General features: G+C 44.0%; 2 protein-coding genes across 2 annotated transcripts in view; both read left to right on the top strand.

The window, feature by feature from the left end:
• The window catches only part of LOC139348612 (uncharacterized), a 35,581-nt gene extending 33,034 nt beyond the window's left edge, over window positions 1–2,547 (top strand). The window contains exon 12 of the mRNA XM_070988864.1: window positions 2,346–2,547. The gene's annotated coding sequence lies outside the window, so the exon portion shown is untranslated. The remainder of the gene's footprint in view (window positions 1–2,345) is intronic.
• Window positions 2,352–13,974, top strand: dusp4 (dual specificity phosphatase 4). Its single transcript, XM_070988868.1, has 4 exons — window positions 2,352–5,085; window positions 6,329–6,456; window positions 8,630–8,849; window positions 11,039–13,974. Exons 1-4 carry the CDS (start codon window positions 4,716–4,718, stop codon window positions 11,425–11,427), a joined length of 1,107 nt encoding a protein of 368 aa, XP_070844969.1. The 5' UTR covers window positions 2,352–4,715; the 3' UTR covers window positions 11,428–13,974.
• The last annotated feature ends 880 nt before the right edge of the window (window positions 13,975–14,854 follow it).

The following is a 14,854-nucleotide window of genomic DNA, read 5'->3' as shown; positions in this document are numbered from 1 at the left end:
CCCCCACCACGCCACTCGCTCACTCCCACTGCTCAACTCGCCATGCCTTCCTTCTCTCTCCATGCCTTTGTTCTACTTTTCTCTCCTCTGTGTCCTACTCGCAGCCTTCCTCTCCTTTCACTCTTTCATATGTTCATTCATCTTTTTGTCTTACACACATATAACCCTCTGCCTCTCCTTCATCCTTCTCTCTCTCTATCAGCACGCTCACGCAGACACATGACAAATGACACAAACTCATTCATGAAAATGTTGCGGCACTCAGTCAAGGCTTAACCACTGGATTATGGGATTAGAGAGTGGGACAGATCTAGAGTGTATACACATGAATCACACGCACACTGACTTGTGTGTGCGTGTATGTGCGTTGTTTTTTTTGTTTTTTTGGTATGTTGGTGTTTAATTATCCTGCCTTGTGGACTTTATTTGTACTTAATGTCTACAGACTTTCTAGTTAGTGTTAGTGGGTACTATTTATTACATAGATTATATAATTACATTGCATGCTGATTTACATACAATAGACATAATTAGAGCTCATTTAAAGGGATAATTTTGAGAAATGCGCTTCAACGCTTTCTTGCTGAGAGTTAGATGAGAAGATTGACACCACTCTTCAAACAAGAGTAAACAATTAACCTGGCCCTGTCAAAAGATGAAAAAAATGTCATTAAGTGAGGTTTAAAGGTGCTGGTAGGACTGGGACTGGCTGCTTTTCCCTGCTTTCAGTCTTTATGTTAAGCTAAGTTAACGGGCTACTAGCTATAGCTTTACATTTAGCGTACAGACATGAGAGTGGTATCCATATTCAAATTCCAGAAATGTCAAACTATTCCTTTAAGGAAAAGCTCTGTTGGCATGATAAGTAAATGCTAACATATGCTAAAAGGGCTACATTTGTGTGGCACTTTTAGACCTATACAACGAGCCTCTCATTCAGCCACACACACATACACACACACACTGATGCAAAGTGCTGGTCTGGCCATTGAGACCAATGTGCATGTGCTGCTCAAGGATGTTTCAAGTCAGGGACTGAACCACCAACCTTGTGATGGATGACTCGCTCTACCTGCTGAGCCACAGCTGTAAATCGCTCCTCTGTCGTCACTGTGCTGTCAGTCAGTCTGTCTGTGTGCTTGTTGTCACTTTGCTATATGCTTTTTTTTCTGTTGCTTGCTTGCATAAATTGTACAATTTGCCTCTGTGTTGCATGCGTCTAATTCATGCGCTAATGTTGCCTTTTTTATGATTGCTCTGCATGCTTAACTGTTTTTTTTTGGGGGGGGGGGGGCTATGTAACAGCTGTCTAGGGACTACATGTAAAGTCCACTGCATTTACGGGCATAGTGCGTAATACATGACTGTAATATGCACTCTGCCGCTAAATAAAGCATAGAAATTGACAACAGTACAGTGAGGGGATGATGAGGGTGAAGGACGTCAGAGAGACAGAGTGAGGGATCAGAGAGAAGAAAATGGAGTTAAAAAAGAGGATGAGAGATATTTACCAACAGTGATGCGTGCAAAGCTCATACACAAAATATCCTCCCTCTCTCTCGTTCACTGTATTGACGGATGACGGCATGCAAGCGAGGGATGTGAGAGGATGAATGGATGGACAGGGGAGAGCAGAGGGAGGGAGAGATGACATCAGTGCAGAGTCTGTTTCCGGCCAATCCCCTTGCAGCCCCCTGCCTGCTGTCTCCACCCTCCCACACCTCTCTCTTGTTGCTACGGCAGCAGCACCATCCCGTCTGTACGAGGCATTGTTTAGGCTTGGTAGTAATGCGATGCGGTGTGTATGTGTGTGTGTTAATATGGGACACCAGAGGCTGCAATCCAGCACAAGTAATCACCTCTTTTTTTCTTACTCAATCACCCCTCCCTCACCCACCCTCCTTCCTCTCCCTCTTTGTCATCCTCCATCTCTTCCTCCACTTCATCCCCATTGTGCCTGTCTCGTCTTCCATCTTCCATCTTCCATCTCACCTTCTCTCACCTCTCTTAACATTCAAGGTCCTTTCACTCATGATTTATTTTTGCTGCAGTGCTTCTGTCAACTATTTCCACTTCATGTTCACATGCAGCAAACACCACACACACATTCACATGCACACACCATATATACACATATTATGACTCATAGTGTCACAATTCTGATTTTTCTGCACTTTTTTCTCTTGTTATTTGGACAACATGGATATATTATACAAAATCTGCTGCAGAGACATGAATCTATAGACACATGCCGAATTAAAGGAAAAAATTGAGTAAAAAATGAATTTAGGCACTTCACACAGGATGACACACTGAATGATGTCATTTTTTCTGTTCTGTTTCAGAACAGAAACGCTGCATCGGAAACAAATGCCAAGCTTGAAAGACATGGGCAGGGAAGGTCTAAAGAAAGACGCTACTGTGTTGCATAATGGGAAATGTAGGATCCAGTGTGCTCAGAGTTTGACCCATACTAGGGACTAAAAGTAGTAACTCCAGCTAAAATGCATCCAACAAAAAACGAAATATTTTCGTGTTATATTGCTCAAAAATGGAAAGAAAGACTTCATATTAGGCAAAAAGTGACTGTTGTTGCCTTATACCACTGAGATGGCTTCCATATTTCCTCTGATGAGGCTCGGCTTTTGCTTACAATTGGCTACAGAAAGTCTAATTTTTTCACCATCTCAGACAAAAGTAAGCAGTTTAAATGCTAATAATTTCCCAGGAGTTCAAGCTAGTTAGAAACAGGCAGCTCCTGATACTGATTGTACGCCTACAAGAGTCATTTCAACACTGCTGTCAGATTATACTTGTATTACATGAGTTACGTCTTGTAATATTCATTAAAAATAAACCAGGCCTTTGAACCAAATCCTAACAAACACAGATCCATATGCCCATGTATTGCCTATGAGCACACACACGGTTTCCCACATAAACCCATTCATACTGAATCTATCTGAGAATGATACAGCATTAAAATGATCTGTTTTTTTAATGCAGTCTGTTTGTCTGTCTCTTTCAGCTGGAGCGTCTGCCTACTTTGCAGCCTGTTTGTGTCAGGGTGTCTGCATTTTCCTCCTCTCATCTCCTGCCATGCTGCTCTCTTTCCTCTCGTAACCATGGAAATGAGATCAACATGCAAATACCTGAGCACGCTCGCTAAGGCGGTGTGATAGAAGATGCAAATTGCGTTTCCGCTTGTAGGATTACACACCCACACACACAGATGCACACTCAGACGTATATACGCACGCACACACAAACGTTTGTGTGCGCACATACGTAAGCACACCCACCTGCAGTCCAATGCACATGACACCACAGCCACACTGGAATGATCTTATAGGCGAATTAATGGTCCTGAAACATAAATGAAAATGAATCAAATATAGTCAAAATTTTCATTGAAATGCTAATGTTTAAAGACAATATGAAACATTCCCATTGAGGCTTAACATTAAAATACATTCATTATTGATACTACATGACAAGGAATCTAAGAAGTGATATGACCTTAAAGCTGCATTAGTTGATTTTTGGTCACTAGGGGGCAGAAAATATCTGAGCAAGCTGATGGGTAAGTCGCTAATGCCATCATATGACGTTGCTAAAATGTTAGCATAAGCTGCCTACTTTCACATCCAGGGGAAACAAAGCAATGCTAGCATTCATTTACAGTTGTATTTTTGACCAAATGACAAATTTAGGTCCAATATTCACTGTTCTATCTATCGTTCTATCTCGTACAACACCGCTCAGACAAATATCTAATGTTAGCACTTCAGCTACTATGCTCGTCTTTATCACACAAGATAGTTTAACCAAATTTTTATGTCTTTTGGTGCTGGACAGGTAGAATTAAGTTGGGTTTATACAGCTTATTATGCTGGAAATGGTTAAAGGTTTAATCAGAGCGGTGAGAGTGAGTATACAGTTTATTTCTTTAAATGAAAAACAAGCATAGAGGCTGCAAGCTAGCTAGCATAGCCAAGCTTTGCAGCTATGTTTTAATTTTTAGTGATATATGTAGCCTATGCACAAGCAATCTTTTCACATTACACAATCATTTGACTCACTTTATTATTAAAAAAAGGTTGTTTTTTTTTTAATGCTGGTAATGTCTTTATAAAATAGGAATTAGAAATTGAACAGGGCATCACTACTGTAACATGTTCCTTCCCAAATAAACAAGGGTCAGACCCTAATAGGAACTGTGGAACAACTGTTTAAGACTCATTTAAAATGCCATCAGTCCATTTATTCTAATGGTCCTGGGCTAAGGCCAGACTCCACTGTACGCCTATGGAGTCTAATCTCCATCCCCATCGCTTCTCGTTTCATTGATGTCTCTTTTTTTATGAATGAACGACAGAGGCGGAAAGGGGACGGGAAACTGGACGCCCGGTGATAGGCTGCTATCGGTTGACGTCACCTCCGCCGTGACGCGATGCACCCATTCATAAAAAAAGGAAAAAAGAGAAACAAGCCAGTGGAGGCATACGCAGAGAGGGAGAGGGAGAAAGAGAGCGGTGACAGCACTGAGCGTGAACAGAAGAGCGGTCACAATGCGCGGGATGATACGCGGATAGAGAAGAGGCGCGAGGGGAATCCAGCGCAGGATCCGCAGGTTTGGAGGGCGGTGGGGGCACAGAGAGGGGAGATACGCGACAGTGAACGAAGCCTACACACGCAGCCTGAAACGACGTGCGATGGAGGACCTGGGCGAGATGGACTGCCCGGTGCTGAAGCGGCTCCTGAAGGACGACAGCGCCAAGTGCCTGCTGCTGGACTGCCGCTCCTTCCTCGCCTTCAGCGCGGGGCACATCCGCGGCGCCGTCAATGCCCGCTGTAACACCATCGTCCGCCGCAGGGCCAAGGGCTCCGCGCTGAGCCTGGACCAGATCCTGGCCGGGGACGAGGAGGTCCGGGGCCGCCTGCGCTCCGGGATGTACTCCGCGGCGGTGCTGTACGATGAGAGGACGCCGGACTCAGAGACGGTGAAGGAGGACAGCACTCTGACTCTGGTGCTCAACGCGCTGTGCAGGGACTCCTCCGGAACAGACATATACCTGCTCAAAGGTGCGCTTCATTTCTATACCATAGAACCATTTAATTTAACGTCACGGATGAATTATTCCTTACCTTAGTATACGCCGGTAAAGAGGTATAAAAATGAAAATGATAGGAATGAAAAATCCTTTAGATTCCCATTATACTATTCTAGTAATGGTAATGCAAATAATGTTTATTCACTGTTAAATCCAGTCTTTAAATTGAGTTTCTTGAATGTTCTTCTTGAATAAGCCTTTATAATAGTATAAAAAAAGGTATGATGATAAAGTGCAGTTAGGCCGAGAAGATGATAATGTTTTTGATAATACTGAGGCTTTAAACTGGTCAGTCACAGCCAATAATAATCATAGCTCCAAATTTCATTAATAGCCCAGTTTCATGAGCCTATCTGGGGCATTGCCCATTTTCTTTTTGCCCAACATAATCAATATTATTTCCATACCTCCATGTATACACTGAATGCTGTTTTTGTCGCTGCTGATCGGTCTATAAACCAGATTTAGAAATTCTCACTGTGCCTGCTTTATTTTTACACAGTTGATGGGTTTTTTGTTTTTTTGTTTTTTTACAATACACACACTCAGTCACTCACAGCTACACACATTCACACACAGACCAATGGCCGTGAGCTGAGTGAATGAGGTAATGCTGATGCGTAGAAGCCACATCAAACCGGAGAGACTCACAGGACACACAAGATCCTTTCAGAAACAGTCCTCTTCGAGTAAATCACAGACGGGAGGCTGTGAAATCTAAAATCAACACTCGATTTGCCCACCAGACTATATTTAGACTGCAGGAAATGTGAAAACCAAATCTGCTGCATGCTGTGGCGCATTCTTTTTTTCTTTTTTTTTTGTGCATCCTAATGACGCAGACGCCTTGAAGCGCAGGAGTGTTTGTATGTAGCTTCCAAAGATGACATTTTCCCAGTTAATCTGGTTTGATCCCTGAGGTGCAGAGAGCAGTGGTCAGCTTGCAGATGTATAAAAAAAAAAAAAGCCAAGGGATGATGAAATTGTTTTCAAATCCATGAGCAGTAGACTCAGGACAGACTAGGTCAGGGTTTGCTTTACTGGACTTTGTGTCAGGCTCACTGAATGCAGAGTGTGCTGGGATGAAGATGTGGGCTGGCAGTGCTTCTTTTTGTTTGCCACTAATGTAATAATTTAAGATGTACTGGAGTCCTTTTGTGGAGCAAAGCGCTGCATTTGATGCATCATATTTGATCATGGGGCCTCTTTTCCAGGTGGCTACGACAGGTTTTTCACAGAATACCCCGAGTATTGTTTGAAGACCAAGTCCTTGCCGCCCCTCACCAGCCAGTCCAGCATCGACTCTGCATGCTCATCTTGTGGGACGCCACACCATGACCAGGTAACGCACAGTGGGAAACACACAAACAGGAACTCAGGCCTCACACACGTCATCAGCCTGAAAAAAGTATTTTCATAATTAACATAGTTAACATTTCCCAGCGTCAACCTGATGTAGGTGTAAGCTGTTGAGGTTGCGACTAATGAACGTTTTCTTTCATAAGTGTGAAAAATAATCACAAACGCCACAAGTTCCCCAACCAAAAAGCAATGTCTTATTTTAATATGCGACAGAAAATGATGAGCAACTTTTTGTGTTTGCTTAATAAATGATTAAAACTGTCAATGCCTTATCAAAATTGTCCTAAAGTCATGTCAGGCACATTAACTGTAAAAGTCAACGTCACTTGCACACGTGTAGACAGAGAGCTGCCATGTGCAAACACTGCAAGTTATTTGCCTTGCAACTCAGCTGTTGTTCACCTTCTCACGTTCATTCAACCCCCCCAGTGAAAGCGCAGTTCCAAACTTGTTTTCTCAGCCTAGAAAAAGTAAACTAATGTGAAAATATTCTGGAAAAACTCTTTCTGTTTAAATTACTTATTTATCTTGTGATATGGCTGCAGCGGAGGTCAGAGCTCACCATTGATTCGCCCCTTCGTCACTTCCTGTGACCCGGGTGGCCTCGTTTCGTTGGTCAGTGATCTGCTGTTTGAGCCTGCGGATTTTTCCACAGTCACATGCGGTGTGGGTTTAATTCCCCTGGAACGCATGAGGAGAGAGACGCAGACAATCCAGCCTCTGTATGTTTTCTAAGGAAAATGCCTGATGGTCTCAGACCTCGCTGTCAGGTGGAGTTTTCACCCCAGGAACGCTGCAGCTTCCTGTTGAACCATAGAAATGATGGACTGGGGAAGAGGAGCCAGTTGGGTATCTCACTGGCTGTTTTCCTGTCACTCTCCACCCCCCTCCTCACATTACATCTCTTAGCAGTATTGATCATTTCCTGACGCTGTGTCAGTACCGAGGTCGTCAGCGGCAGTGACATAAACAGACAGAGCCCTCGTCAATAAGTCTCACTACCGGTATAGACTGCCAACCAGCTGGTCACTCAGATCCAATGAAAGGGAAAACAATACTTCCACTTTTACCACCGACTGCTCTGCCTCCAAAGGCAATGCAATAAAAACTAGAATATTTAATAAATGTAACGGTTTCAGTGGGCATATTTCACCTCTAGAGCTTTTAACTCATGAGAGCTTAGTGTTTTTGATTGTGAATGGTGACAGCAGTGCTCTGGTTGTTGGTATAGACATTCAAATGTTATGGCCAACAGTTCCTGTTTTTAACCAAAACACAGCAAAACCAGAAAGAACAAATGCACGCTCACAGGTCAGAGATACTTCCTTTTTCCAGGAAATGTAACAAAACCGTCCTGACCGCAGTCAGCGCTACTGCGTGTTCACCAACTGACAGCGTGGACTGTACTTCACGCGGCTGCACGTTGTGCTGGAGCAGCTTCGGACGCGTTATTTCTGAGGAAACGTTTCTTGAAAACAGTTGGCGTGGAGCGCGTTTATCTCAGAGGAACTGGTTTTTACTCTGATAAAGTGTGATCACAGAAAAAGCACAAGGTGTTCCTATTGAAACACGAGAGCCTGTCGAATGGAGATCGCCGAGATAAAGCTGTTGTACTTCTGATGAATCGAAAACATGCTAGCATTTCCATTGAATTCTGCAGTTGGAGCCTGTAATCAGTGGTCAGCTCACCTCAGACACAGCTCCTATAGTGAGATGTATTTCCGTACGGGCAAATTACTTAACGTCTACTTAACGAGTAAAAGCGACCTTGCATTACTCGCACAGATAATAAGCTAGCCCTGTCCGACAATAAGCATGGCTAATGTGATTAACAAAATATTATGCGAGGTCACGCATACGCTGAAGTCATTTGGGACCTGGCCTCTGCTGCTCACCCAGACAGTGAATTCTTTGTTTCATAATATAAGCTGTTTTTTTTTTTTTTTTAATTCAAGTGAATTATGTCCAGCGTGGTTTTCTAAGTTAGGTGGGGTCAGGAGGTATTCCTTTATGTAATAATGGCTCCATGAACTGACTGACTGGACAAGTGAATTATGAACAAACTGCCCCAGAGCAGAAAAATGTGCCTCTTCAGTGTGAACTTCTGAGAAATAATTGATGAATCGTCATCCTCCCGTCTGTCTTTCATCCAGGGCGGCCCGGTTGAGATCCTCCCGTTCCTCTACCTTGGCAGCGCCCTCCACGCCTCAAAGAAAGAGGTTTTGGACAGCATAGGAATCTCCGCCTTGCTCAACGTGTCCGCTGACTGTCCCAACCACTTCGAAGGGGCGTACCAGTACAAATGTATCCCTGTGGAGGACAACCATAAAGAAGACATCAGCTGCTGGTTCCTGGAGGCTATTGAGTTCATAGGTCAGTAAATAATTCTGTGTGTGTGGTGTCTTAGCAGAACAAATGAATTCCCATGGTGGATAATCACAAATGCAGTGAGCGACCTTCAGGCTGCAGTGTGCTTGTGGTTTACGTGCTTCATTTTTGGGTCATTTTTCATGTTAAAAAGGGTTCATCTTATTAGAGAAAGCAGCAAATACTAACATTTGAGAAGCTGAAACCATCAGATGTCTGGCATTTATGCTGGAAATTTGACTCGCAGGTCTAGACATGTTTACTTTAACGACATCGAATCCATGGAATATCTTTGTTTCCACAATGGCGGCTCATCACTGCTCATGCTAACCAGACCCTTTTCATTAAACCATAACTGAGCATGAATGTAAAGTGCTTCGCATCTCGTCTGCAGCTTGAGAATTTTTCCCAGAAAAGAGCTTTCAGAGAGCCACAATGGAAAAGCATTCATGCACTGGATACCCTGCGCATATAGAGCAGGCAGATGATGACAAATCAGACATTTATTCATTGGAATCTGTCACAGATGATTATTTCTAAGAAGCCCTTTATCACACACACATTTCAGCAGACTTTGCAGAGGCAGAAACAGAAAGAAAACAGAGCAAACAAAATGATGTAATGCAATCAAGGAAAAAGGCAGGGTAGCACTTGCCGTGAGAAAATATTCCAGTCAGTCATTTCTCTGCAGCGTGATTTGGGTTTGTACTATAGTGCTAATGAAAATCGTGAAATCTGGAGAAATGTATGCATTTTCTCTCCTTGTTTTGTGACATCTTTACTGGTACCTTGTCAAATCCAACATCTTATACAGTAAGCAGCAAAGGCGAGTGTGTGTGATTTGCTTTCGCTTTGCATATCCGCCCTCTGTGCAGACATGGCGTGTGTGGTTTCCGTGCTGTGAATGTATGTCCGTGAGTCTGATGTGTGTGTGTGTGTGTGTGTGTGTGTGTAGGTGCTGGTATGCGTCATAGTTAGCTGCTGTGGGACCAGAGTCTGACTCATCCGCTGTTACCGGGTGAACAGACGCTGTGGTGGAGTTACCTGAAATCTGTGTATTTGTGTTTGACAGTTTGAGAGAGAAAAAAATGGAGACATCTGAGAAGCAGAGCAAGACACAAAGAATAAGGGGGGGGTTAGCAGTCACGCATCTGTGCATGTCGAGAAATGCCAGTAAATATTTCAGAAAGGTCACTGAGTGAACTGGATTCAAAGCAGTCATTTTATATTCCGAGTGCAGCGCGGCCGACAGTGCTGTAAAATTAGATTATAATAATCAACATGAAAAAACTAGAAAAGAAGCCTCTCCATTATCTTCATCATACTCTGTGCTTCCAGTCTCCAGCAGGCCGCCGCACATGCTTAAGGACATTAACATGACTTTCCAATTAATCATTCAAACGCAGCCTGTTGGGGAAATTGAGTTACTGTAAACGCTTGAATCAAACTATTACCTAAATCTGATTATTCGCAGTAATGAAGTAAGAGCATGCGTCCAAACATACTGAAAGAGGCAGAGGCAGAAATAGAACGCGGCAGGAAGTGTGAAAGAGGCTGGTGACTCAAATTTTTTTGCACTTGCGTGTTTCAGTGAAATGTGATTTGCTGCTCTCTCACTTTTGAGGTTAGTTCGTGGTTTGATAGCGCAGAGAGGGGGAAGCGTGAGGGAAGAGGAAATGAAAAGAGCTGCATCTGTCCTGTTTGAAATACTGTGGCGGCTCTGAAAAGAAAAAAAAGATTAACACTGAGTGCAGTCGAGGCTGAGGCTAATTTCATTTGTTTTAGAGGCATCCGGCTTTAAACAAAAGTATTGGACGCATTCAAAATTTGGCCTAAAGATGGCGCTAGAGAGTCATCCTGAGGGGGACGTGAATGTCTCTGCCAAATGTCATGGCAATCCATCCAGCAGTTGTTGAGACATTTCATTCAAAACAGAGTGAGATTGATGAGGGTTAGGGTAAGAATATTAGGGTAAGCCAATCAGAGACAGAGGAGGGAGGGTCATGCCTTCACCATCCTGGGAAAAAAAAAATCACTCAGGGTACATTGTCTGGGAGCCATGAAAGTCAGTCCAAACTTTGGTGCCAATCATTCAGAAATCTCTTTCGACTGTGTAATCAAACCACCTGATAGTGACATGATATAATAACTGAATTGTATTCATTGTTGCTGACCTCTGACCTCCTCTCTCTCAGATTCAGTCCGGGACTCCAGTGGGCGCGTGCTTGTCCATTGCCAAGCAGGCATCTCCCGCTCCGCCACCATCTGCCTGGCCTACCTGATGAAGAGGAAGCGGGTGCGTCTGGATGAGGCCTTCGAGTTTGTGCGCCGGCGCCGCAGCATCATCTCCCCCAACTTCAGCTTCATGGGCCAGCTGCTGCAGTTCGAGTCGCAGCTCCTCGCCACCTCGTGCGCCGCCGAAGCGGCCGCCACGGCGAGCCCGCTGCTCGGACCCAAGTCCTCGACGACCACCACCTCCACGTCAGCCACGCCCACCTCGCCGTTCATTTTCAACTTCCCCGTTTCTGTGGTGAACTCTGCCTACCTGCACCACAGCCCGCTCACAACTTCCCCCGGCTGCTGATGGATAGCCAATCACCGCTTTCCCCCAGCGAACTAACTGAGCGCAGACTGGGCTGCCATTGGCTGGAGGAGCTGTCAGCCTTACTGACCGCTGCACATGCTTCCAAGGCGGGGAGGTGAGAAGCATCACGGTGCCTGATTCAAAACTCAGACTGGAGACAGACAAAAAAAAAAAAAAAAAAAACTTTTTAAAGTTCAGAAACCAGCCAACGCTCCTTCCATTCAACGAGAGATTTCTTCAAATTGACCAAAAATGAACCGGCTTTGAAAAGTTGTTCCCGTAAACGAGCTCGGACGGAGTGTTGGACTGACAAGAAAACACCCTCTTCCTTCATAAACAACAACAACAACATGCACAGAGGCACACTGACACACAAACACCGACACGGGGAGGCATGAGCAGCAGGGAACACACACACTCTCCCTCTCTCTCTGCCTCACACACACACACATTCACGACTACCAACTGAATAAGCTCAGTATGAAGACAGGGTCTGTTGCTATGGAGACAACAGGTCTTTAGGAGAGGAGATGGACACAGGAAGGAAGGAGGAATTTTAAGCACCCGCTCTTTCCCCTTCGGGTGTCCCTCCCGCTGCCGGACAAAAGAGATGGATGGAAATAAGAGGGGAGGAGACGGTGATAGAAAGCAGGAGGCTCTTCAGTGACAGGTGCTCTGCCGGGGATCCGACCGGAGCTTCCTGTCTTTCATATGTCCTCTTCCTCCCTCTGTCTCTCCCCCACACCTTCCTCTCCTCTCATCTCCTTTTCATCCTTTTATATTCCCTCCCTCCCTCTCTCCTCCTCCTCCTCCTCCTCCTCTCATGTCTGCCTCTCATCTTCACCCCGTCCGCCCCCTCTCCTCTGCTCCTCACTGAAGAGAGGCTAAATAAATAAAATAAGATGCCAAATAAAGGCCAGGGCCCTCGTAAATGGACTGGGAAACCCCAGTGCAGGCCCCTGATACACACTGTAGGAAGCCCCTTCACAGAATAGTTGTTTTGGATCAGAGGGGAAACTTTTCTAGCACGGTGGCTCTGGAAGACAGCCACTTAAAGGACCATGCTGGTGGTTTTGTACATTTTAATTCATTCTAAATAACCCAGTCTTTATTGTTAGCCATTTTCCAAAACACACGTAACTTTGAGGATTATTTTATTTTCACAGTTCACACAAATGAACTGAGAACGCTGGCTCCTATGGGATGCTTTGGAACATGGTATTTTTTTCAGTTAATGGGCTAAAATGTGCATCACCAGCTGATGGTCCTTTAAGGTGTTTGTGCCTTGTTCATACATAAAGGTGTTTTTTTTTTCTTCTTCTTCTTCTTTTTCTTTAGATGCCCGAAAGCAGATTGCTGAATGTCAGTCAGAGTCGGAGGAAAAACATGTCAGCATCTCGCAGCACAGACTCTTATTCCACAATGTCAAAAGAGCAAAAGCTTCTCTTCATCTCTGCTCATGCACACTCACAGTTTGACACAAACACGTAATATGCTGTATTTGAGTAGGTGGGAGTTCCACCTTTAAAAAGGCTTTTTCAGGCTGGCTAAACCGTGAATATGTACATTTTTAGGGGCAATATTTTCTCGCATGTATCCGCCTGCCGTGGCTGGATTTTCGGACACGACATCCAAACATGGGTGTTTTACTCTTTGCCTACCAAACATCAGGGACCCTCAGTGTTGTTCCTTGTGAGGGGAATCCAGGTTAAAATCAAACGATCACCTATTGCTTTCCTTTTTTTAAAAAATCCAGAAGTGATGGAGACAAAGAGAAGAAAGCTTTTGTGCTTTGAGGCCACACTCCAATAACAGGAAGCCGTCCTTATAATCCAGTTCCTTCAGCGTATATCTGAGTCCAATTGTGCACACACACACACACACACACACACACACACACCGTAACTCTTCCTCGTTTTTAAAGGTTGTCCACAGTCCTCTCCGTGGCACTTTGAAGTCATGCAATACTGTGCTTACGTTAAAGCTTCATAATACCACAGTCTGAGACAATGTTTGTATTGCTTCTGCTTCTGACCTGGCTAAAGCTCTACACTCTGTGCTAGACGTCCAAAGGCACAAAGTCCAACCATGGTTGCTTTTACATCCGGGTACACACACACTCATACACACACGCACAGACATGGTCTCAAAGGAAACAAACCTTTCTCTGTTTTTGAAGATTGTCAGCACCTATCTCTGTAGCACTTTGAAGTGATGCAATACTGTATTTATAATTTCTGGTTTGTACATCGCGGTGACGGTAGACTGACTAGACTTTGCGTTAAGACATTTCGTCCACGTGGAGAGAACGAGAGAGACAGAAAGAGGGAGAAGAGAGCCAATCGTTGACAAAAACGCAATACTTTGTAAACGTCTCTGTGGTGTCTGTCTGTGTTAGTCCATCCGTCTAGACTGTCTGTCTGTCTGTCTGTCTGGTCAATGCTGTTTTACGCATCATGGCAATATCAACCCTCCACTTGGACATTTATATAAGAAAAAAATACTTTCCCTCAATTTTATTGTGGAATGAATGATCTGTGCATTTATTTATTAATGAAGAGCCACTGTTGAATAAACAATGTTCTTAATGAAGTGGTGTGCACTTTCTTTGTATGACGCAAATTAAGAGAGGGAGTATTATATTTAGTACACACAGAAAGTAGAAATACAGTTTAGTGAATGTGGGTTCAAGAAAGAAAAAAAAAAACACTGAATGACTCATCCAATCACAGACTGATGACATAATGGCGTCAAAGCAAGCAGCGGGGGGGTTTTACGCAAGTGCCACCTCATCTAACTCATTCCACTTTCCGAACCAATTGATTATACATAAACTTGTCCAAAATAAGGACGACAGAGCTTAAAGACAAACTGCAACATGTTAAAGCTTTGATTGGCTTGCGTTACGTTCTTCATCATATCAGGCTCATGATGTTTGATTAGAGACAGACTGAACGTGAAAAGGTCAGGGGGAAATGAATGGAATAACATATGAAGGTAAACAAGTTAAGTGGAGAACACAGCTGTGATTCCAGCATTCATTTAGCAAGTTTAGCACATCCACAGTCCTTATACTACAACTGCTCTTATCTCCATCGACATGCAGGCTGTAGCTGTGAGTGATGTCAAACAACAAATCCTCTCAAAAAGATTTTTTTATATGATGATATGGGGAATCTATGGACAGCATGTGCTTCCTTTGTCATCCAGGAACCTCTTGGTGTGGCAAGCCATACAGACATTAGAGGGACTGTTGGCTTGCATCGCCATCCAGTGGTGAGAACATTTAATTTTCCTCATTCAGCCTGCTTGAGATGACAACAGCCACAAAACATGAGCGAAGCATTAACACAGAAACAGGTACAATTCATGATAGCTGTTGTTATTTACCTTGAGGAGGGCAGCTTCTGTGCACGGCAAAGCTCTA

This window comes from Chaetodon trifascialis, chromosome 20, assembly GCF_039877785.1.
Source record: "Chaetodon trifascialis isolate fChaTrf1 chromosome 20, fChaTrf1.hap1, whole genome shotgun sequence".
NCBI classification, from domain to species: Eukaryota; Metazoa; Chordata; class Actinopteri; order Chaetodontiformes; family Chaetodontidae; genus Chaetodon; species Chaetodon trifascialis.
Note: the sequence above shows the minus strand (reverse complement) of the source record. Positions and strands in the feature narration are given on the sequence as shown.